Here is a 24,380-nt window from a genome sequence, read left to right as displayed (position 1 = left end):
CATTCACAAAATATAAACATAATAAAAATCTATCACAGACTTGTACCACACTGAACAACATAAGGTATGCGTATTAAAAAAAGGTGGGTTTAGTGCTTATCATAACAAGTGTGACTTATGTTTTCAATTTTATACTGAATAACACTTGTGTCCTTCTACGTTGCACAACATAGCATGCAAATGAAGAGACGGACATCTATCTGGACCACTTAGCCAGAGTGAGATTAGCAATTCTGTTCAATATCAAATAGCATTAACACAGCAGGGGGCAGATGAGGCACCAGGATTTCCGTACACGGGGCAGAAAGTTCCATTGCTGAAATGAGAGTGAGGCTATCGTCGATGCTGTTTCGAATTGGGAGGTTTTGGCATCTTCAACGGCTCATGGCTCAATCCCAGAGTCTTTGTTTTAGTTCGACTGAGCTCAATTTGCCTTTTTGAGTAAGGAAAGGGGAACAGTAGACCTGAACAGCACTGCTTTCTATATGAAGCCCAGCTTGTAAGTAAACCAAACTGGCTACTGCATCCCATTGTAATCAAATTAAATGTAGCGTATATTTTTGTTAATAAGGGGAAGCCTGCTCAGCTCAGCCTTCCAGTTTCCAAAACCCCCATCTTTGATGGTGGCTTCATTGAAACACGGAATAAACACACGCAGACACACAAACACCCACATATCTCAGCCATCTGCTTCTGAGAGGCTCATTTTCGAAGGAGAAGAGGGGATGTCACAAAGTTAACACGAGGCTCAATGGAGCTCAACAAATCTGTGTTTGTGTGTGTGTGTGTGTGTGTGTGTGTGTGTGTGTGTGTGTGTGTGTGTGTGTGTGTGTGTGTGTGTGTGTGTGTGTGTGTGTGTGTGTGTGTGTGTGTGTGTGTGTGTGTGTGTGTGTGTGTGCGCACTTTGGCACGGACAGTGTACTGGATGTTTGCATGAAACTAATTAACCACATGTTAAGCAACTGTGTTGATGTTTCACGTTGTGTTCTCAGAAATTGACTCACCACTCGCAAGGCTGCAGGGACCTGAAGGCCTGCAGAGCCTGGTCCATCCCAGCAAAATCCCAGAAACGAACATCATAATCATATCCACCGGTCACCAGACGGGCTCCAGACGGATCTAAGCCAAGAGCCGACACCTGAGGAGACAGTTGTCTTACTTACAACTTACAGGCAATAAATCAACCTGCTCATTTCTAAATCATCCCCAAAAAGAGGCAAAGAAGGCTGCTTAAGACAAAAGACATTTGCTCTTACTGCTAAACTTCAGCACAAAGTTAGGTCAATGGTATAATGTGTGCATGGCGTAAATAATTTTTGATGTTGATTACAAGCCACTTATAAAAAATGAAGATCAATTGAATACATCTCTACAGATAATGACTTAAGAGCTGAAAGAAGAAGGTGTTCTTACCGTCTTGGTGCCGTGCTGCAGAGTGATCTCATGAGTGTCTGGAATCTTCTTCACTGGATTCTGCGGCAGGAAGTAGAGATGGGTGTGTAGTGTTGAATTTCATTCCAACATTCAATCACATATGATATTTTAACTTAAATACATTTTCAGTTGTGTGATTAAAAAGTTGTTTGCTGCTAATTGCTGACTGGAAATTAACAATGTAATATGTGCAGCCATGCATCACCACACATTTTATTCTATATGCTGATAAATATAAGGAGGAAGAGCAATGCTTGCATTATAAATAAAACTGAAAAAATACCAAATACACATTAGAACTCCTGCTAAGCAACACAGTTCCTCATCCTCACACATCAGTGTTAACTGTATATTTTCTTGTGCTGCCATCTAGTGGGGAACCTTAAAAACACAACAATACAGCACTAACTGGTGCCTTTATAAGCTTTTTATACAGAGGACAACTTTTTCTTACCCGTTTTACAGTAGGAAATGTCCATGTGTAAATAATAAAAATGAAATCAAATGGCTGAATTATATTTATATGCTCCAGCTTCAGGGTCTTGGTATTACGTGCAGGCTCACGGTCACAACTTACTGGGACTTGTCATTTGTAACACCTGTGCTTTACTAAGTCTAAATGTCTGCTGTGAAAAAGGCCCAGGTGAAGGAGCAGGAAGACAGATGGAATGTTTTAGTCAGAACAAATTAAAACTCAAAGAGATTCAGGCTGTGTAGGAAATTTTAGACATACGTCATCATCATCATCGTCTTCTGACTCCTGATCATCGTCATCGTCGTCTTCATCATCACTGTGAGCCGTGCTGCCTGTGTAACCTGGTGGAAGAGGCGGTCCCACAAGCTCATCGTCATCGTCCTCCTGGGCTTTATGTTGGCGAGGCACTGGAGGTCCAATGAGCTCCGAGTCTGAGTCTGAATCGGAACCACTGCCGCTGCTGCTGTCACTCTCCTGTTTTCTAAAAACAAAATAACATCTCAAATAATAATGTGTCAAACTTGTCTAACACTAAATAACAAACATATAATTAACCCCTGAGGCAGTGGCAGACCAAACTGTAATGCAGTGTTTGTTCAAACCCAGGAACTCACAAAATAACTGGTTACCTGGACGCAGCAGCTGCAGCTTTGTCAGAGCTGACTGACTTGGAGCTCTCCCCTTCCCCATCCACCTGACACTTGTTCTGCCGCTCATCTACGGGATGCAACGATTACAATACGCACTCACATATATTACTGAACAGCTTGTAATTATCATGCTTGTTGATAAACTTACCTAATGCACGTTGACTCCTTTCAATGGCCGTTCGTCGGGTCTGTTCAAAAATGGCATTCAGGTCAAATGTGCGGGCTTTCTTACCTGGAAGGAACCATGACTGCCATTACTCACGCTGTCAATTGATAACGTAAGAAATAAAATAGGCATACACAAATAATTGATTATTTGTGCTGAAGTGCACATACCAAACCCAGAGAATCCCATGACAGATGCAATGTCTCCATCATCGCTCATCTCGCCTGAAAAAAAGGCCAGAACAGTATTTATGAAACCCCCGGGTGGTATAATGTGTCTTGGTTAAGTATAAGGACAATCTGTTTTTCAAATGACTGCTCCAAAATACACACTGCAGCTCGCTTGGTTATGTTGTTTCTCTCTGTAAGTTAAGAAGTTTCTCACTACAGGCACCATCTGGCAGTTTCTTGAGTCATGTTAAATATAAATCTTAGGAAAACACAGATATTTTGCACGGTTACAACACATAAATGACATCACAAAGCGTCCGGTAATACCACAAATGACAGCCATCAAAAGGAATAATGAGGCCACACATGGACATTAGCTTCATGTAGTTATTTGAGCTATTGTCAAAAGTTCGGAAAACACGATTAATTACAACATGCTCCACACAACATGACAACTTCACACATTGTGTTAGTTACATTGTCGCTCGAAAAGCTGCTTTGATCGAAACTTAAATCGCTTAAAATGTAAAATGCTGATAGAAAACGATATAATATTGAGCCAGGCCTGATTGCAGACACTTTCTCTAGAAATAATAACAGGGTTTAAGACAATTAAATCTGTGTTTGACTACAGTTAAAGCGCTTGACTCTATGTTGGGAACAAATGTTTGCTACCAAACAAGCTAGCAGAAACAGCAGTGACGTCTGTTTCTTTTCACGCAGTGGCTAACGGCAGCTAGCTCATAAACTTTATCAAAACTGGAAATAAAGCCCATTAGACCGACACCCGCATTTAAATTGTGTAAAATTAATATACAAAAACTTCTAGACGTGTGATAGTGAAATGTTGCTACCTTCATCCACTTTCTTGGGATCCATGTTTTCAAATGTGACGGTAACCTTTGATCGCAGGAAGTACTTCTTCATCTTCTTCTTCTTCTTCTCCTTCTCCTCTTCCTCGTGTTGCTCGTAGCGCCCACAGCGCCCCTGCTGGGCTGTACAGGAGGCTTTTTTTATTCATAAAACACAAATTAGAATTCCTGGTGAAGTTGACCATTTCAATAAAACATTACTTTCTCTCAGTTTGAGGTACATTGTGAGCTTATTTTCAAAGCTGACGTTAGAGGATGTTCAAATTTATCATTTAAAAGTGACAAACAAATTGCTGTATCGTATAAATTTTACGATTTGTAGGACACAAGGAGGCTGACAAAAGTCACACATTAAACATTAAGAAACCATTGTGCATCCAGGTGGAAGCTCAAGACAAGAAGGAAGAGGAGTTGAAACCACTTTAAAATGTTTTATTTCAGTTATTTAGAAGTGGGGTCTGTACAAAAATAATTTATATATCTAGAAAATTTTGCACACAAACTCAAATGGCACAATATTCTATTGCAAATTATTTGTTTTATATATTTAAGTGATTAAATCACGTATAATAGCAGGCATACTCTATAAAAAGAAAAACATAGCTGTCTTGACATATTTTATATCACAACTGATCATATCTAATGTATAAAATATCTGAATTATAATCCTTATTTTCACAGTTTATAATGATTCTGATTCATAGCATATCTAATAGGCACATAAAATCTTTGTTTTTTTTTACTCTCCCAGTAATATACTGTACTATCTACTTTATCGTGAGCATGTCGAAGGGGCTGTTGAATCAGGAGCAATTGGACTTGGTTGTAATTGTAGTATATGCAGGACAATGCAGCGAGGAATGTGCCAACTTGTATGTTGGAGAAACTAAACAACCACTAAACGAACGCATGGCTCAACACAGGAGAGCCAGCTCCTCAGGGCGGGATTCAGCTGTTTTATCTACATCTAAAGGACAAGGGACGCTCCTTTACAAACACAGATGTATATATTCTGGACAGGTAAGATGGATGGTTTGAAAGAGGAGTGAAGGAAGCCATCGATGTTAAAATAGAGAAATCGTCCCTCAACCTAGGAGGAGGCCTGAGACACCATCCTTTCTCCCACTTCCAAGGCTGAGGATACGGTCGAATTGTCAAATTGGCTTAGGAAGTTTCTTAAATCTTGAAGTGACCCGGAAGTATTTGATCAGCAGCCATGATAAAAGCTGTTAGGATTCTCTAAATGCTTAAATGCTTATTCTAACTAGCCTCGTTATAACAGTCTGGAGCATTAACACTGCCCATATTCCACAGAGGTTAAATACCTGGGGTTCACCACAACTTTTAGTTAGAACTGAGGAAACCTCTTGTATGAGAGATGAATCGTCTTCAAGAGTGAGACACTCAAGCTCAGTCTTCTTCCGCAGCCACTATCCTCTCGATAGCCGCCCAGTCGATTTTGCTGAGGCTGCTCCCGCCGCTCACAGACAGGTCGTCCAGCCAGTCCAGCCCTGACACACCAGCTCCGCCTCCACCATCCTGCTCATCCAACAGCCCGGCCAAAACCTGACAAATGTACAGCGACAGTTACTACGCAGAAAGATATTCGGCGATATTCCTCTCACATATAGTCTAATTCATGAGGAAATATGGCATTCTTACTATGTCAGCGTCCTCTTGACCAAGCAGCCTATTCAGTTCTGAGGTGGGCTCCCAAAGGGTCTCCTCTTCTCCGTCTTCCCGTTTTGTCTGCTCCCTCTGGATTCCTCTCCCTACCGAGGTCACTCCTAAGGGTCTTTTGTTCAACGGCATCCTTCTCTGGTATCCGACGCGGCGATCCTCACTCTGGCTGGTCGGGTGTAGTTTATTGTTGCTCTTTGTGTAAGTGAGCATGCCACGTCTGGTCACCTGAGACAGACGATCCCTTGGCAGAGAGGTAACTAAACCGAAAATCACACAACATAACCAGGTTTTGTCTAATTTTATATTATATTTAATGGCACTTATTACAGACAAATCAACTTTGTTGAATATCATCACAATACCTGGTCTGTGCAGTCCCAGTCTCCTGCCATGACCCTGCAGAGGCCGTCCCTGCCCCTCAGCAGTCCATGGACGAAGGAGGGGCTGAGTTTGTCTTGACTGGGACTTAAGAATTTTGTCCTTGGCAGATGCACTGTACGCCCTAAGAAAAAGATATTACCACCATTACCAAAGCTAGCTAATTCTAGGCGTTTAGAATGAACATGCAAATCCTTGTAACTGATTAATAATTCATTATTTGTTTGAATGCTTTATCAGTGTAAAATTTCAATTTAATGGGACGAGAGCCCAGTCAGACAATACCTGTGAGTGCTGCCAGGGGGTGGCGCAGAGGTGGACCGTGTGGTGGCAGGAAGTGCAGGACCTGCGGGCTGTGAAGAACTGTGTAAAACTGGAGGAGTGGTGGTGAAGTCACTGGCCAGAGTACAAGCTTCACGGGTCCTCTCGTTGTAATTCTCCAGAAGCATGAACCTATCAAACCAAATTCAAATAATAATAATGCATTTACATTCCTGCACACGCATGCATGTCTCCTGTGCACAGACATGTACAATTTGTTCAAACAGTTACTTACTTTTCTTTTTCCTCTCTAGTTCTCCAAGCACTTGCTCGGTTTCTGTTAGTAGATTTCTTTGAAAAGAAGGGGTACAGTACAAAAAAATTATTTAAAAGCATAACATACAATGAAAGGTCAATTCTAGTAAAAGCAGGCCGGATCTCACCATTTTTCCAGGAAAAGGTTTATGCTCCCTCTCCTTCAGGCTTTCTCTGTTTTTTTGATAAACAGCCAGTCTTTCCCTATGTTTCCTTCTCATCCAGATCCTCAGCTCTCCCCTCTTATCCTCTGGATGGACACTCTCATGCGACACCCAGCTACTCTGCTGATGATGCAGCCGGCTGTGGGTCATATAACTTGTCAGCCTGGGGATACTCATATTTGTAATACTCACAGTTATTTAAGTAGTTTTCTTGTTTTGCAGTCAATTTTGGTAGGTCCCATACCTGCTATGGTGTGCAGTCAGTGAACTGGACAAATCCAGGTCAGTCGGGGATAAATACCCTTCCTTTATCAACTCGTCTAAGATTTCTGCAGTATCCGATAGCCCAGTCTGACCCAGATTGTCATCTTCCCAACTAGAGATTGACAAAGGCCAGAGTATTGTGAAATGGTAGCTCCATAAGTGACAGTGTAAGTCTCAACATGGTTAAAAGACTTCAGATTCAATATGTTCAATATCTACTTACACATGAGATATTCCAGATGCATCAGGCGAATTATCTTTCATGTCTGTGGAAGAAACACAAACATTAAAACAGATGAAGTAGTCGATTATAACATTATGATGCGCTGTTCAAAATAATGTATCTGGTGATTAGTCAAGTCACCAGTTGACTTGAAGTCAAAAGTTCCTTTGCCACGTGGCTTTCCACTACTATGTTAAAAAACAAATACAAAAGCTATTTGAAGCCATTTGAATCTTTAGATGAAAATGTAAGATGTGCTTTCTTTTAATTAGAGGTTGTCAATCAGGAGTATCACTGTGACATACCTACCTTAATTTTTAACTTTAGTACACATTTTTAAACGTCTAACTATTAACTATGAACTCAGTAAGTTGTTCAAGGTAGTAAGAAAGTTTTCAGGAAATGTTGGAATAAATCTTTTACTTGGAGGGCTTTGAAGGTAGGAAGGACCAGCTCTGTGACGGTGAGGAGTGAAATAACTGAAAGAAGAATTTCCTTCTTGAGCGCGGAAATCACTATGAAGCAAATATCTGTCATCCTGACTTTCCTCTTCCACTTCACAGGCCTTTGGTTCAGTTGAAAAGTCAGATCGTGGTGTCCACGCTGTTATAGACAGAAAATATATGATATATTAACAGAGGACTATGTAGGTTTATATAAATAATATTAGTGTTAAATGTTACTCTATTAAAGCTGCAACTTTTGATTATGGGCTTCAGGGACTATATGAAGATATAAAGTGTTTGAAGGCGCACCTTCCCGTGGGACAGACAGTCTGACATTTTTTTTCTTCACATCAGGAGCCAAGACTGGGGTGAGCTTTTCGATGGTGTTCACCAGCTACACAAAGATAAAGTAGGACAAGCACAGAACCACATACATAAATGTGTCGGCCTTAGAAGCCAATTTGTAAGATGGAGGGCCATAAAAAAATAAAAGCAGAGTGAATATAAAAACAAGATGCTTGTGTAATATAATAATAATAATAATAATAATAATAATATTAATACCATCCTGGTGTTGGAAAAGTCCATCTCCAGATTGTTTGCAATTTTGTGTAGTTCGGCCAACTGGGCGTCCAGCTCCGACAGACGAGAGGAGAACTCGACTGTAGGGGGTGAGAAGGAGGCTCTGTGAGGTCCAACGCTCTGCTTCTTTATGGCTCGACAGATCAGAGAATCAGACGGGTCTGTCAGTTCTTGTGGAGTGATTCTCTCTGGATCTTTATTGGACTCAGTGCAACTGAGTAACCGAGAATCTTCAGGGCTATCTAGATTTCAACAGATATTTAAACCACTTTTTAACAACAGTGCTGTGCTTCACCGCAAATGTAATAATTCTAAATATAAAGATACAAATGTATAAGACCTTCAAAATAAAGACCTGGGTGAGTGGTGGGTTCCAGGCGATTGTCTGTGATCGATTTTGATGGTTGTGGATCAGCAGCAGAAGCAGCGACGCTTATAACAGAAGTTGCAAGAACATGAAGCTGAGCGGATGTAGGTGAAGGAGGGCGGATGGAAGGAGTATCCTGTTCTCCTGGGCTGAGACACAATGGCAAATCATGGTGCAGCGCATTGTCGTCCAGATCCAAGACACTTATGAACTGGTGGCCATGCTGGGAAAAAGCCAAAGAAACACAGATAAGTAAATAACAAGGTAAATTAATTAAAATAAACCCGTACTAGAATACAACGGACAGTACATGGAAAAAAACACAATTCTATACCTTGTTGAAACATTTTCTAGATGACCCGATAATAATGAGCAACAGAGGCTGCTGATGTTTGTGAATTCAAATTCTAATGGATATTACTGGAGGGCAGACAGTTTTGTAAACATATGGATTAATTAATAGCAGGGTCTAGTGTTTTGTACTATGGTCATCACCTAATTTAACTAAAGAGTCTCAAAGTACCAATCACAGGCCTTTTTGACATATACAGTGTAGTGCTGAGTCAACTTCCATGTCTGGCCTCTTACCAGAATCTTCTCTGGTTTCTTCGGGGTCTCCTCTAGATCTTGAACAAGAAGTTCATCACATATCTGGAAGTTCCGTGAACATTTTGCTGCATGGGAGAAAACACACATACAAACAATTTAATTCATTGTATCCACACAAAAAAAAACACTGTGTATTTTCCTTGTGCTCATCAATTCAGAGCTACTTACACTTAGGAATACTGGTAGTCACAGAGGCAGACACAGCTTTATCCAGAAGAGTGGGTGGACAAGCTGAAAGAAGGAATAGCAAACAGCTCAGAATCTAGATTTAGAAAACCATGCACCCTAAACAGCCCCAATATCATTGAATGGATACAGACAGACCACAATTTATTTTTTTAAATTTCTGAGTGATAAAAAAAAAGAAAAGCTAAACACATTAACACAACATTTCCGTTCAATTTCATTAACATTAAAACTGTGCAGGGCTGTTACATTATTAACACTGTATAAACCCTCACCTGGCTCTGTGTTGGTGAAAGCATCATGGCACTCTGGGGGTTTTTTACATGTGGAAGCAAAGGCATGGAGCTCAGCTGAAGTGGACTCGGCCTTGTGCAATAATCTCTGACCAGTCATCAGAGAATCAAAGGATCCTTGGAGTTCAAGTGAATTTGATAAAAACAAGAGGGTTCAACAGATCAACAGAATTGTAAAGACAGCATTATAATATATCGGTTGCTTGCTTTTTTAAAAATATTCTGCTATTCACTTCGCTGGTGTGACATCAGAAATGTCCTTGTTGTGGGACGATTGATAGGAATATCTTATCTTACCTTATCTCTGTTTAGCAAGTGTAAGACAAAGGACCTATGAGAATACTGTTGTGAAAAAGGAATAGACCTTTATTTTATTTGTAATTTAAAATGATAATTACTAGAATCAACTTGAATTTATGTTCTTCTTTAAATTATCTGGCAGCTTGAAATGACCAAAAAAAAGGTTTTGTGCTACCAATTAACTACTATTCATAACTGACAAAAGCCTTTTCTGCCTTTCAGTTTGGAATCTCAACAATCTGAATACACACTAATTGCTCTTATCTATGGAAAATATATGTCTGATCAAAAAATGTCTTTGAGACTTACCAAGAGGAAGAGCAAAGTCGTGTTTTGGCGTGATCTCCTCTTCAACTGCAGACTCTCCATTTACAGAATCATCGGTCAGCTGCAGAAAGATTGGAACAAACAAATGATAATGGAACAACAATTAAACATTATTAATAGTACAAAATACTTCTTGATAAAATACATATTGTTCTACCTACCGTGGGGATGATGGACTCATTTGGTGTGAATGTTACGACTGTTTTTCTTGCCCTGCCAGCCTTCTCCTCTCTCCTCCGCTGCCTATAAACAGCACACAGTGAGTAAAACAGTCAGCATCAGGGAAATGACAATCAATAACATCAATAATTATCTATGTGTTGCCTCTTGCTGGAGTTAGACCTGGGAGAAGTATCATTTGCTCTGGAGCCTTCAGTGGTCGCGTCCACTCTGAGCAGCAGCCGTTGAGCCTCTTCGACATTCATCACTGTACTTGTCAACTCATACACAGAGTTGAGGCGGCCCATTTGTGGAGCTAAAGGAGCAGCCCGTGGCAAAATCTGTGGTAGAGACAAATATATCTGGACATAAATTACAATGCAAGATTTCAAGATAGCTAATTTAAACATCTTGAAGTGGTAGACAGATCGCTTGCCATTTTTGGTGCGGACTGTAGATGTAAGAGCTTGGCCAGAGGTGTTTGTCTCATTGGAGCTGCGATGACAGCAGAGGGCCGAGAAGAAAATGGAATGGGTAGTTTAGGGAGCAGGAGACTGCTGTGTGCAGCAGGCTGAAGGTGCAGCAGGTAACAGCCCCGCACTGGAGCCGGCGTGTGAGCCGGTGAAGCAGGAGGGAGTGACGTGAACTCCTGTCCCCGGGACCTGTCTGATGTCTGAATCTGGGGTCGAGAGTTCGTGGGAGCTGGATCATGTGCATGATTAAAACTGAGCTGTCTTCTTGAAGACCCAACTCTTCTTTCTTCTGCCCTCTTTGATGCAACTTGGTGATTTTGTTTAAGCTCGGGCTGATGGGGTTCTGGAGTTGCTGGGTTTGCAATGCACAGCATTTGGGGTTCTTGGGCTGGAGGATAGTGTGGGGCGCTCCGCTGGGGCAGCGGAGGACACCGAGGCTGAATTAATTTCAGGCTAAAGACATGGGGAGTAGTGTCATTTTGTATGCTACCGTCAGAAGGCAGCACCACAGGAGCACTGGGAGCCGCCTGACTAACGTCAGTAGTGACCAGGAGCCCCTGGGCGGACGGGATTAACCCTCTGCTCTGTCTAAACTGGATTTCTGATGTCTCCACTTGGACAGAGAGTTGATGCATTTCCTGAAGAAGAGAGAAACTGTATTTAGCCTGAGTTCACTGTGATGTAAACATTGATTACACAGAAAAACAATTTGTCAAAACTTAACAATACATTTGCTCCATACCTGATCGTTTACACCGGCACCACTGGCAGCGGAGGACAGATTCCTGGTGATTTGAGGGTGGCCATCTGTTAGGGAGGTTTTCCCTGCGATCTGTAAAGCAGGCCGGTCTGCAAACATACATGCAGTGGCCTGACTGGGTTGAGGATTGTTGGATGCTGAAGTTGGCAAACGTGACTGTGTCTGGGGCGCCACAGAAATGGTGGTTTGATCGGGTAAGGCATTTGGTTGAGGGATGTAATTGGTTACATGAGATGGTGGCACATGAGGGTGTGAGGCATTCAAGTTGGACTGAGCCAGAGTTGAGCTCTGCTGGGCAAGTTGCAGGCTGGAAAATGAAGCTCCCAAGACCTCCATCATTCCCATGTAGTTGATATGCTGCAACAAAGAATAAAAACACTTCAGGTATGAATCAATCATAGGAGACAGTTGGGTGCCAATATTTACTTTCAGTCGAAGTAGTCTCACCTGAACCAATCTAAATAAGTCTTCACCCAATTGCTGTCTCGCTGGCGGGGTCTGAATGATTGATGGGTGATTGGGGGCTGTAGAAACAGCCGTGGTTGCACCAGCCATGGAGCTTTGTGGCTGAAGGCTTGGAGGATCTACAGGTGTGTTGAGGAACAGCACTCCAACTGAATCTGTAACCCCTGTGTGAACCGAGGCCTCAGGCTGGACGGTAGACAGATCTCGGGGCTCTGGGTGTAGAGGGGCTTGTAGGCTTCTAGGATGGTGAATAAAAAAATAGCTTGAGCAACAAAACAGACTATTTCAGCGTTCAAATTGTTAACCTATAAATAACACAACAAGGACTATCTTTCTTTCTACTTTATGATTTATAGTGTGGAGCTGATGTAAACTACAATTACATAAAACATTACATAATAGGATAAACTTAAAATCTAAAAGAATTATGCAACAGTGGAAAAGTACTGGATATAAGTTTGGCACTAAATTTTCTCCTTATAAAAAGTGATTTACACGGTCACGTGCTCTTCCAAAATAAATAATTGAAATAAGCAACATGAAAAACTCACAGGGAGGCGGAAGAGAATGAATCTTCAACGTTTTCTGAGAAGTCCAAGTCCTCAACCTTTAAACTCTGGAAAAGACAAAATGTCAGTTATTTGTGTTTTGACAACACTGATGATATGTGTGAGGAATGGGGATCACGAAAGGTAATAGTCACCGCTTCTGGTGTGCAGACTTTTTCAGGAATGTTTCCATGCGAAACAGAGAATGACACGTCACTGCCACTACTTTTCCCTAAATAAATATCAGATACATCAATAAATATTATCTGTTCTAAAGATCTGCATTCCAGTCACCTTAATGATCCAATACATCTCATATGTACTATACCTTCTTTTTCAGGCGTAACATCTAAGTCATCGAGAGAAGGTTTTTGTGGACTAGACTGTCTCTGCTGAGCATCAGAGGTCGGCTGATCCTGGTTATTAGGGAGCGGCACCCTGTGACACGACAGCTCCACTGGTTCATCTGTGCAAGAACCACTGCAGGGAAACAAATAGTATAAAAATACAGTATATTATTTACGAGTATTAGGGCCACTTCATTTTCCTCAAAACATTACATTATATGACATTTTTTTGTCATTTAATTACGACTTTATTCTTATAAGATTAAGACTTTATTGTAGAAATTTAGTTTTTCTTCAATATGGCCCTTTTACTCCTTTGTACGTACTTAGTACAAATTACATTTTCTGAAAGATCAATGTTTGCTTCTAGAGCAAAGATTTAAATGTTCATAACATTTCAAACCTTTAGTTAAAACACACAACTCAGTTTCATATATTAGCTGAAACATATCTGTCAAAGACCACATTCCTAGACATTTGATAAACTACATTCTGAAATCTATGGCACAAACTGTCTCGATACAGACCTTTTAATGTGACAGTTTCCATGTAGACCAGTAAACAAGCATGTGATGATAAATACATTAAGCGCTCACATGGACAGTTCTTCTTGCTGTTGATTGTGATCCAGACCAGTGATGGGAGTGTTGGCTGATCCAGGGTAGCCCGTATCAACGCTGCTCTCTCTCTCCAGGTTCCTGTCCACTTCAGGTTGCAGCAGAGGGGATACTCTCCACTGTGATTCTGGAACTCGGATGTGGGCACTGTAGCGGTCTGACCCGAGTAGAGCAGAGTGCCTCCACTCCAGTAAGCTGAGGGAAGTGAGGACAGCAGGCGCCGAGGCTTTGACACGAATCACTACTCCTTCGTCGGCTGTTCCTTCGACCCTTCCTCCCCTCTCTTTCTTTTTTTTGCCATGATGTCCCAGGAGCACCCTCCTATCCGCCCAGCGTACCATCCACTCCAGCAGCCTGCCCAGCTCTGGAAACTGGGCCTCTAATTTATGGTCCAGGCCCTGCTGCAGTTCAACTACATCCTCCACTGAAGTTGAGGAGCCAGCTATCAAGCTCTCTGATGGCTTCCCAATGGGAAAGGCACTTTTAAAAGGGCTAGTTTCAGAACCGTATTGACTTCCTTTCAGTCTTTGTGCTAAAGGCACAGCATTTTGCTTTCGGAGGCCAAACAAACCTTTTTGCCTGCCGGTTCTCAGCCCAGAAAGGGAGCTGACAGAAAGGCTGGTCCTGGATATAGAGGCTTCATTCCAGACGGAAGACGTTTGCGGTTCAGGCGTTGTAACTTGTGTAAAGTAGCAGCACCCCGCTCTGAACACTGGAGGGTCAATGCTCCAGTGTTTCTTCCCCGGATGGTGGCCATCTCTATGACGGCGATGAATAGTTGTGAGCACATCGAAAGTGAGAGAATGCAACTCTCTCCTCCTCAGCTGGGAAGAGAAGCTCTTCAGCAGAGGTAGTTCGCTGCCCCGGTCCCCTCCATCAGCACCATCCTTCTCCAGCTCGTAGCTGAGGAAGAGCTCCAGGAAGTTCAGATACTCGTCGTCTTCCAACTCAAACTCCCAGGTGCCAACCACTGGTAGGGAGGACTTCTCATCCCCCTTAGTCTCGTCTGGGTGAATCTCCTCCTGAATGGCGCTTTTGATCTTCACAGCATATCCTCTGTTTCTTACTTTACTTTTTTTTTTGTGTCTGAAAAGAAAAAAAAGTGCACAGAATAAGCCACAACATGATGACGATACCTCAAAATAATAGTAGTGCTGCTGTTCCATACCTGGGTCTGGAGTGCTGTACAGGGGAGATGGCATCACATGTATTCTCTGATGTGTCTCCATCACTGCACACTGGGGGAAACCCAAAGTCGGTCAAAGTACTGGTGCTCAGGCTTGTACCCAGTGAGAGTTGCCTTAACGCAGCCATCCCATATTTGCTTCCCCTGTCCTCTTCTTCCTCCTCCTTCTCCCACAGATGGAGCTCAGGGGGAGCCAGGTGCCTCCGCAAACGCCCAAGATGTTTCCTCCTCTGCCTGTGTTTGTCTTGCATCAGAATCATCATCAACTCATTCGCCTCGTCCTTTTCCCCGTCTAAAGATGGAGAACAGACGGAGGAAAGTGGAGTCACGTTTAAAAAAACACATTACTTTAGTTTAGGAAGTCATGGATAATGTATAATGTTAAAACCATAATTTAAAACGTAACCATACTATAATTATCTTTCGTTCACTCAATGCCATCACCATAAATTATCGTAAATTCCAATAGTTACATAAAAGTAGAATTGTTAATAAAATGTGGCCACAAATAAAATATAACAGTTAAAAAAATCATTGCTGTAATAAAGTCAGAGATTGGTTGGGCAGACTACTCCTTTAGTGGTGCTTGCATGCACATGTCCAAAAAATAACATCCTTTCAGAGTTGTGTAGTATTTCAAAGTAACTTGTTAATGAACAGAGGGGTTCATACCAAGGACACTGCATTGCCTCAGTCTCTGTAGCAGCGAGTTATACTTTTCTCTCAGCGGGACTCTGACAGACTCTTCCTCTCCTGGGAAGGCTTGCACCAGCGCGTCTGCAACCTATAAAGAAGAGTAGGCAAGAGATGAGAAAATGACTCACTCAAGATCAGTCGGTTGTGCTTTGATAAACACTGCTTATGTAAGAAAAGGCAAGAAATAGGCAATTTCACCAAAGAGATGGGAGGTAGTTCCGACACGAGGCTGAGCAGCACGTCCTGGAGCATTTCTTCAGCATTGAGGAAGTTAGAGAAAGGCAGAAAACGACGGGCCCAGCGGAGAGCTTCGACGCAGCTAGATCTCACTTCTGAGTCAGCGGGGATCTGTGGAACATAAATACGCACATGCATACTCACAGGGCACCAACAGCTGAGGATATTTACAGAAAATATGTCGCACACTCAAACACAAATATAATACCTGCTCATCACTGCAATGCTGTCGGGCAGCTTGATACTTCCTGCAGGAGATGGAGAGATGGTCCCGGACGTGCAGCATCCAACATAAACCACACAGCTCCCTGAAAGAGACTGGTAGTAGAAAAAAAAGGATGAATAAGTAATAAATGAAAACTGATTATTATGATATCCACATTACACTTTAAGTGGCATCGTACTGATAGTTTGGATCGCGTCAGTGTCCAAATGACCGTCTTTGTTAGGCCCCCGTCTGAAGAATCCACTGTGGGTGACAAACTTCATCAGGCCCTCTGGGAAAGTCCTCTCCTCCTCAGCAGCTCCTGGATATGAGTACTTCCTCTTGATCTGAAAACAATATCATTATTATCATTTCCACTATCTAAGATGGCATAGTGCTTCATAACAAACAAATACAGTCTTGGCATTTCTTCAGAAAAATTGTGATTGTTGTTGTCGTGTCCCCTTGGAACAAATTATTTTAAATTTTGTGATTCCTGAAATTGTTAACAAAAAACCCCAACAACACTGTTGTTCTTAGAAAGATGTAGCCTTAACAAATGACCTCTTTGTTTCATGAAGACTGAAATCAGCCAAGTGAGCCACAGACAGATTCAATTAAACCAGATAAAAACCCTTCATCCCTGTAAATTACCTTGTGTAGTAGGTGTCTGGCACGGCGCAGGTGGGTGATGTACCACTGGGCAGCGGGGTGGCAACAACGAGCAGATCTCAGAAGTAAAAGTAATCTTTGGAGAACCCCGGATACCTTGTGACGCGATTCAACTTCTGCAAACTGCCCTGTTGTCCCTATCGGGTCCTGAGAATCAGACGCACATCATCAGCAACATTTAATAATGGTATTTATATGTAGACGTTGGTAAAGGTTGATTTCCCATTCCGTGTACCTGTGTGTTGGGGGAAGGCTGAGGGCAATAAAGAGGTGGAGATGGTAGATACAGCCCATTGGGAACCAACATAGGGAGGCAGGAGCACAAGTCTTTGGCTGTGTCCAGCAAGGAAGACAAGGGTGAAGACATAACATTCACGCCAGCCATGACCGATGCTTTCAGAATCTCCTTCATGGAAACCAGTAGTAAATCCCATTCCTCTCCTTCCAAAGGGTCTGGTTAAAGGAGGCGAGACAAGGCATAGATTAGAATTTAAAGACTTTTATGTGAGTTGTGGTCATCTTACAGATGTCAGGTCTCACACACCTGAAAAGCTCTTGTCATCATCCTTGTCTTTGTTCTCCTGGGAGTCAGGCTTATTGCCAAGAAGATTCTCCAACTCAGCCTGAAAAATGCTCTTTGCTTCCAAATCTGTTGGGATGTGGAGCTCTCTCCTCTTCAGCCTGTTAGGACAGATGACGTTGGTTTAATATATTTCATACCAACTTGCACCACACACTTATTCTCTCCCTTAATTATACCGTATGGTTTGTTTCACACTGACCGAGCGAAGTCGAGGTTGTCAGTGCAATAGCTTGTGTAGGCCAGACTCAGAGAAACCGCTGTCTTCCAGTCCCCGAGACGGTACGCCAGCCATGCGGCCTCAGGAAGCAGACCCCCAAGCAGGAGCAGGTCAAGGGCGTAGTCCACTGTCCACACCTCTGACAGGTGCTGTCGTCGAACTGCTGTAGCCACCTCCTCCTGGCATAGCGGCACCAAGCGCCCAACATTTGGGGCTAAGAATAACAATTAATCAATATCATGAGGAAATAATACTTAAATGATGAATCACTTTGTGAAAGGTACCATGAGGTAAATGTAGTGGAGGCAGGACGGCCACATTGTGAGGGGGCAGGATCTGGAGAGGTTGATTGGCGAAGTAAGAGGCCATGAACCTTCCAAGGCTCTGAATCACGGCACAGGCTGCGTCATTGTGAAGGTCCGTCGGGAGCCACATACAAGGAAGAGAATCTGCTGCAAGGCACAAAGGCAGAGAGAATAACGAACACGTCTTACTTTCACAGTGAGGAAACAGACTTTCATATGAAAAACTCTCTCGGACCAGACCTGTTATAGATTTTTTGTTTTCCTTCTGATGTCCGGCCCTGTGCAGTATGAGGCGTGCCATGTGGTCCCCCAACTCTTGGGCTTCCCTCAGACGATACTGGGTCAAGAGACTGTACAGGAGCCCCAGACAAATCCGTTCCTCCTGGAAGACCCTACGATCACAAACTGATGAAAAAAAAGGACATCGATTTTTATTATTACAATTTCAGACTGAATGTGAACATGATTTGCACTTTCAGGGAAAAACAAAGCCATGGGTCTTACTTTTATTACTCTCTTCACAAATTTGTGACCGCCAAGCATCAGCACTTTTTGCATAGAAGCCGCACAGGAAAAGATGTTCACCTGGGGGCAGAAGAGTCAAATGTAAAAACAACGACTGTAATTATCAATAATACATAACTATCTGTGATATTAACCACAGATAAATTACCTACCTGAATTTTTTTTAATTGACACAAATGTGGCTCAGTGGACTTTAGAGGGTTTAGCAGCCTGTCAATATGATTAAAAAATTTGGCAATAACAGAGAGGTTGAATTGAAATTCTAAAATGAGAGGTACCACTCAGGAGCCCACTGTTCATTTTGTCCGTTTAAAGGAAAAAATGAACATTTTATTTATATCTAGTAGCTGGTACAATAACCACAGTTAGATAACAAATCTGTCTGTTTCAGACCTGGGTAACTCAGCAGTGCAGGACCCGCCTCTAGCTTTTCTCCTGTCGCCTGCAGAGCCATTTGGATCTGGGACACGATGAGAGACAACTGTTGCTGTTCCTCCTCCCAGCCATCGCAGCCTTCGAAGCTTCTCAGTTCTTCCACATACTGCTGGGTGGCCTTGTACACCCACTGCCACACTCCAAACAATCTGGCCAAGAAAATAAAAATAAAATCTCGATTCTCTTTTGACTTTGAAATCTTCTTAAATTCCATATAGAGCATGACATGCAATTACTGGCAAAAAAAAACTTTTGCCTATTTGCTCAGAGACAATCCCTACCTGCTGGATGGTCGCTGCGGAACAGGTTGTGACTGATGTAGTGAGGGCACGAGATTCTTTTCCCTCTCATCCTGTAGCAGAGGCACATAGTGCACATCCGAAGGCCATAGCTGATGCAGCTGTGAAAGAGATTCCTTCTCTGCCGAGGACCAGATACTTCTTTGCTCCAGTCTGTAAGTGCGGTCAAGAGAATCAGAGACCAGCTGCAAGATGTGCAGGGTGGTGGAGAGATGTTGGGATGATAGCTGACAGTGACTGGTCTGGTAGGACTCAGGGTGAGGGGTCAGCAAGACGCGTACCAGCCGTTTACTGAGTTCTACCACCAGGCCCAGGCAGCATGGCCCACCTGAGTGAGGGCTATCCCAGGGAAGAAAAGATAGAAGGGCTTTGATGAGATGGAGGAGGCGAGAAGCACCTGAGTGTTTCTTTTTTCCTGTGTGGACCGTGGAGCTGGGGATCAAATGGAGCAAAGCAGCGAATCGCACCACGCAAAGGAGGGTATGCTTCAGCAGACGAGCCCTGTGTTCCACCGCATTTCCTAGAGACATGCTAAAAGCCCAGGCTGTCAGCAGCTTACTCTGGATTTTCCTGAGTTCACGATGAAGAAGAGGAGTCTTCCTCTCTGCCGCAACAAAGTCCCTTTCAGAATCTGGACTGGTAACAAGTCTGGTGTCCGTGTGTGTGTCCAGGGCATGGAGAGTGTCAAACATTGAGGCAAACTCCAAACGACCGCCTTCCTCCACATGAGAACCAGCAGGAGGTCCATCGAAATCAGAGTCATCGTCAAGGTAAGCCTAGAAAACCCCACAATCAAACAGCAAGTCAGACAAACTTATTGATGCAGCAGCCATGACACATAAGAAAGTTGAATATTTACGGAATCTAAAGCTATAATGTCCAAGCTGATAACATGTGACGGACCTGCACTTTCTCAAGAAGCCCCTTGGTTCCACCTAAAGTCCCTTGGTCCTGCAGGAAAAGTGGCAGAGTGGATCCAGCTGTGGCTGCTGAAAAGACAGAGTCTGCGGTGTTGAGAGCACATGTACCGACGGGGTTGAGAGACTCGAGGCTGCTGTCAAGTTTCAGGCAAGAGACAGACTCCAACCATGCCCTCACGTGAAACTGAAAATGATGAGAGTGAGGAAAGACATATTGTTAAGAATAGTTCATACAAAAGCCTGAGGCTGAGTAAGATTCCCACTTCCAGAGGTCCCCGGTGTACCACCTGCGATTTATCCAGCTTCTGGCTGGCCTTCTCGAGATCCTTGTTTGTGTCCGTTAGAAGGGCTTTGAGCAACACGGCAGGAGAAGGCCTGTCCAGCACCCTCATGACTGTGGCCATGTAGCCATCAGACACAATGAGATACAACAGTCGTGGATGCCAGGTCACGGAGTATCGCTGCCTCAGAACATCCCTCACGGACAAGCTAGAGCTGGACAGAGAGGCGTCTCCTGTGCCTGCAGACACTGGTGGCCTGCAGAGAGAAAGTACAAAGGGTCGATAAAACAAAAAGAAACATTTATTAAGAAAAAACATTATACAAAATAAATCATTATGTGTTACACAGAATTTCTACTTCATTCATGTTTAAGATGAAAAGAATTAGAGAGGGGCAATGACGTGAAAAAATACTGAAAAGTAAAAGTGAAGAAATCAATAGAACAAATGACCACATCTAAGAGATAGATTAAATAATAATAAAAAATATAATAATATATAAAGGAAATGCAAAAAGCCCAAAATGCCTACCGATAAGTGACAAGAGGGTGCAGGGGGAGGAATTGCGCTGGCCCAAAGTCGACGTTGCAACCGGAGCTCGTGAGAGTGAGGAGGCCGCTAAGGCGAGCCAACATGAGCAGGGAACCTCTCTTGAGAACACAAGCCAGGAAGAGGCTGCAGGACGACCAGCTCACACTGCTCACCCAGTAAGACCTGAAAGAGAAGATGTGTTAGGTCTGGAAATGACCCAGGTTAAGCCCATTTTTATCCCTGCATACTGTACCTTATGTATTTGCACGGGATCGCCATTGCCTTAATCCCACATCCTCCCAGGCCACTTGATACTGAGAGGAAATTTTGTGTGCTCACATAAAGGACCTGTGTAGCCTGGTTTCAAAAACAGGATATTCAAATAGTGATTCACATTTCTGAACTGGAAAATGAAACAGATGAAGATGTGAACATTTGAAATAAAGGGGGAGCAGATGTTCACCTTTGGCTGTCTCTGGTTCAGGACAACGGCCAACAGTTTTCCATCAGGGGAGAAGACTGGCACCAGGGCCCCTCTAGACTTGACCGGTTGGCAGGGAGGGGTTAGGTGGGACATGGGGTATGTTTTGGTGGCCCACTGTATGTTATATCCCACAGAACTGTACAGAGAAAGGGTGAAGGTTTTACTACCATAATATCCAGTTACAATTCCGGACAGTTACATAGACCCTCTAACTCACCCCACTCTCATGTGGCCCTCTTCCCACTGAATTTTCAGACAGGTGATTATTAGCTTCTTCCCTGATGTGAACACAAAGGCTGAAAAGCAGGCATCACCCACAGCCTAAGGGAGAAACATATAACAAGATCAAAAGCATGTACAAAATAAGAAATTGTAAAAAAAAAAATTGTGCCACTAAACATTACACAACATATCACGTATGTGTTCTTATTACAAGTGCAGACCTCTGTCTTTACAAAAACTGTGTGTTGGGATGCTTCTTTGTCCTGTGAAGAAGGCAGAGCGGTGTCCTCGAGGGGCTGTATGTGTGCCCAGTGTCCCCTGACGGTGCCGTCTCGTACTCCCGCTAAATCCCTGACGTCCATGCACTCCCATAGGAAGACGTGTCCTGTTAAGGCCACCAGTAGCACACGCATCCCATCCCCCGAAACCTTGAGAGAGAACCGCGCTGCTGCCTTTCCTGTGAGAACACACACACACATACATCCATCGTTAAGAATTTGATGGATTCACTGAAATATAACATAGGCGTTGGGATTTAGAACAGAGGATGTGCAGCTCATGGTGTAATCAAAGAGTATGTACATCTCTTGGTTGAATTAACTCTTCTTCATCCTCCAGGTAATCACATATTACAGTCTAACAGCAGTACTGGGATGAATATTGCAGATAGAATATCTCTTGCTGCTTGCTAACCATGTAGTTTAAGAAAAAAAGGCTGATGTGTTTTGCCTCTAACTGTTCTAACCTTGACCAGAAGTAACTGCTTGAACTACTTCTGGGGCAGCTGCAGCCGTCTTCAACAAGTCTTTATCCCTGTTCCACAGAAAGAGTTCTCCCGAGAGCAAAACTCCACAAAGCCACGTCCCTAAAAAACAAACAAACAGACAAGTGTAAATGTTTTCTCCGCATTGACGGGGAACATGTATTTTGCATTAAGTTTACACATTAAACTCACCATTGTGCGACGAAGCCATTGTCACGACACTGTTGAGCAAAGGATGGAGTTTGGGCGTCCTCTTCTTTGTGCGGCCGGAGACCATGTTGATCTCACTGATCCGTTTGTCATCTAACAGGAACACAGACTCCTTCTCCTGAGGAAAGACACGCAGGGTTCACACAGTCGTGTGTGTGTGTGTGTGTGTGTGTGTGTGTGTGTGTGTGTGTGTGTGTGTGTGTGTGCGTGCTGTCTCCTCACCTGCCCGAGCCAGCAGAACCGCGGCCACGGTTTCTTCCTCTTGATGCTGGACGACAGAACAACCTCCAACTTCAGCTCCATGTTTGACAGACAGCATCAGTTCCTCGCCGTGATTAATCATTCGGGGAGGGGTTTGATTTTTTTTTTTTTTTAATATCACAATCCCTCTCTGGACAGGCAAGGACGACACGAAAGTGCATGTTAGCAACACGCTTATTTGCTGTAAATGTGAACATGCTGATAAGCTTGCAGCTTTTCACTTTCAAAATACACAATCAACATAATATTCCCAGGGCAAAACGTGACATGTACATGACAACAACACTGTTATGAGGGCGGCATTGTTAACATCGGCTTTGTATAAAAATGGCCATGGTTTTCCATTAGCACACCGTTAACTCGCGTTAGCCACCTAGCTAGTTTTCCTTCCAGCGAGCGGAGCTGCTCCCGGAAAGAAAAAAAGCCTCAGTTGGATACTTCACATAAACCGTCTCTACTCACTTCGCGCTCACATCAGACGTGTAACATAATTATAGTATCGCATGTTTAGAACCGTGGCCTATCGTTGAAATATTTCGAAACTCCCTCCGGTCCAGTAGCTTAGAGCTTGTTTTTTTCCCATGATCCTCTCGGGGGAAGCTATGATACGTTGCCGTAGGAACGCAGATGCGGGGCGGAGCTAGCGCAACCGTCCTGTGGGGAGACTGGTGGGAGATTTATTGTTTACCCTCTTGATGTTGGAATATTAACTCACTTGAATGCATAATCTGTGATCAGAGCCCTCACACTGACAAGTTTAATGTCTGAAAATAAAGTACCTGAGAGACTCAATTGTAGGGCAGTAAGTCCCATACTCGGACTTGTTCATCAGTGATTTTGTGATTATGGAGGTGCTTTTGAAATTTTTTGGGGGGATGAGTTGTTTTACAAGTAAGGCTTGTGAGTAATATGAGTTCTCGTGACAATATAACTTACTATCTGATACTTATAAGAACAGATCTCACAGTGAAGACATCCTGATCGCAATGTTATGAAGATGCATTGGATGGAGAGAAATTCAGAACTTGACGGATTTTCAAGAAATGTTCTGTATGAAATCCCTCTGGCTACAGCTTCTCCCACTTTTGATGCAGGTGATACCTGTCAGAATATTTAATCGTAGATGGCAATGAATTGTTAGCAACAAATTGAGCATAATTAATTTTCCAATAATGTAAACAAATAATAAGCTAAAAAAAATACTAACTCACTGAATACTAACCCACAAGCCTTTGTCTTTGCAAATAGCAAGATCTTCTGCCTCATGCCATTGAAACAAAATCATAGTTTCTGTTTGAATTAATGATTCACTACAGCATCCCTGTCGATAGGTGTTTTTTGCTTGCTTGCTTGCTTTGTGTCTATGGATCTATTTTTAATCTAAACCAGTGGCATGTATGCAGACAATCAGGACTAAAAAGGGCAGAGTCAACACCAGGGTGGGGTACACTACACAAACACAGCAAAGGCAGTGTAAGTTGGGTTGGCCTTAAATTACTTCAGCAAATGGAATATTCACATTCACCACGTTGTTGCATGGAGGTTATAGTCCTGTCTAGCCTTATTCAAAGTTACATCTGAACAAATCAAACACAGAACCTCTATTAAGACTCTCATGATGACACCCAGTAACAATAATATGACAATCACAGATGCTGCAGAATACTGTTGTACAAGCATTCTTCTGCCAGCAGATGGCAACAGGCTACAACAGGGATGATCCATCATGTAGAGTATGTAGCTCATACACAGGGACAGGACAGTATTTTCTGAGTTCACGTGAAAGCCACGCAGCTGTGAGTCAAGCAGAAGAT

General features: G+C 43.0%; 2 protein-coding genes across 6 annotated transcripts in view; both read right to left on the bottom strand.

The window, feature by feature from the left end:
• LOC118284757 (WD repeat-containing protein 70) overlaps nucleotides 1-3,856 on the bottom strand; it is a 35,209-nt gene extending 31,353 nt beyond the window's left edge. The window contains exons 1-7 of the mRNA XM_035607770.2: nucleotides 3,750-3,856; nucleotides 2,896-2,949; nucleotides 2,708-2,791; nucleotides 2,539-2,626; nucleotides 2,168-2,390; nucleotides 1,414-1,473; nucleotides 1,005-1,138 (exon numbers count right to left, since the gene is read on the bottom strand). Coding sequence (XP_035463663.1) covers nucleotides 1,005-1,138; nucleotides 1,414-1,473; nucleotides 2,168-2,390; nucleotides 2,539-2,626; nucleotides 2,708-2,791; nucleotides 2,896-2,949; nucleotides 3,750-3,822 — 716 coding nt within the window. The 5' untranslated portion in view covers nucleotides 3,823-3,856. The remainder of the gene's footprint in view (nucleotides 1-1,004; nucleotides 1,139-1,413; nucleotides 1,474-2,167; nucleotides 2,391-2,538; nucleotides 2,627-2,707; nucleotides 2,792-2,895; nucleotides 2,950-3,749) is intronic.
• Nucleotides 3,857-4,196: 340 nt separating this feature from the next.
• cplane1 (ciliogenesis and planar polarity effector 1) lies at nucleotides 4,197-23,748 on the bottom strand. Of its 5 annotated transcripts, none has more exons than XM_047329578.1 (50): nucleotides 23,029-23,743; nucleotides 22,528-22,696; nucleotides 22,288-22,423; nucleotides 22,078-22,197; nucleotides 21,554-21,789; nucleotides 21,328-21,431; nucleotides 21,090-21,246; nucleotides 20,880-20,983; nucleotides 20,627-20,809; nucleotides 20,102-20,351; nucleotides 19,798-19,998; nucleotides 18,877-19,670; nucleotides 18,554-18,744; nucleotides 18,140-18,220; nucleotides 17,876-18,040; nucleotides 17,615-17,782; nucleotides 17,313-17,544; nucleotides 17,075-17,211; nucleotides 16,766-16,983; nucleotides 16,513-16,677; nucleotides 16,058-16,205; nucleotides 15,862-15,971; nucleotides 15,615-15,764; nucleotides 15,393-15,504; nucleotides 14,703-15,012; nucleotides 13,514-14,620; nucleotides 12,899-13,050; nucleotides 12,726-12,802; nucleotides 12,574-12,638; nucleotides 12,005-12,260; nucleotides 11,540-11,914; nucleotides 10,761-11,435; nucleotides 10,508-10,665; nucleotides 10,327-10,408; nucleotides 10,148-10,226; nucleotides 9,521-9,655; nucleotides 9,228-9,290; nucleotides 9,039-9,124; nucleotides 8,439-8,673; nucleotides 8,066-8,163; nucleotides 7,811-7,895; nucleotides 7,479-7,658; nucleotides 7,056-7,098; nucleotides 6,813-6,944; nucleotides 6,533-6,707; nucleotides 6,385-6,440; nucleotides 6,114-6,281; nucleotides 5,813-5,952; nucleotides 5,430-5,707; nucleotides 4,197-5,333 (listed from the first exon to the last, which is right to left on the bottom strand). In XM_047329578.1, exons 2-50 carry the CDS (start codon nucleotides 22,606-22,608, stop codon nucleotides 5,178-5,180), a joined length of 9,609 nt encoding a protein of 3,202 aa, XP_047185534.1. In that variant the 5' UTR covers nucleotides 22,609-22,696; nucleotides 23,029-23,743; the 3' UTR covers nucleotides 4,197-5,177. The 5 variants fall into 5 exon arrangements, with proteins under 5 accessions (XP_047185534.1, XP_047185532.1, XP_047185531.1 ...); XM_047329576.1 differs by having other exon boundaries at nucleotides 8,066-8,325; nucleotides 13,514-14,605; nucleotides 23,029-23,742; XM_047329575.1 differs by having other exon boundaries at nucleotides 8,066-8,325; nucleotides 17,615-17,779; nucleotides 23,029-23,742.
• Nucleotides 23,749-24,380: the final 632 nt, after the last annotated feature.

This window comes from Scophthalmus maximus, chromosome 20, assembly GCF_022379125.1.
Source record: "Scophthalmus maximus strain ysfricsl-2021 chromosome 20, ASM2237912v1, whole genome shotgun sequence".
NCBI lineage: Eukaryota > Metazoa > Chordata > Actinopteri > Pleuronectiformes > Scophthalmidae > Scophthalmus > Scophthalmus maximus.
This window is presented reverse-complemented; position numbering and strand designations above follow the sequence as displayed.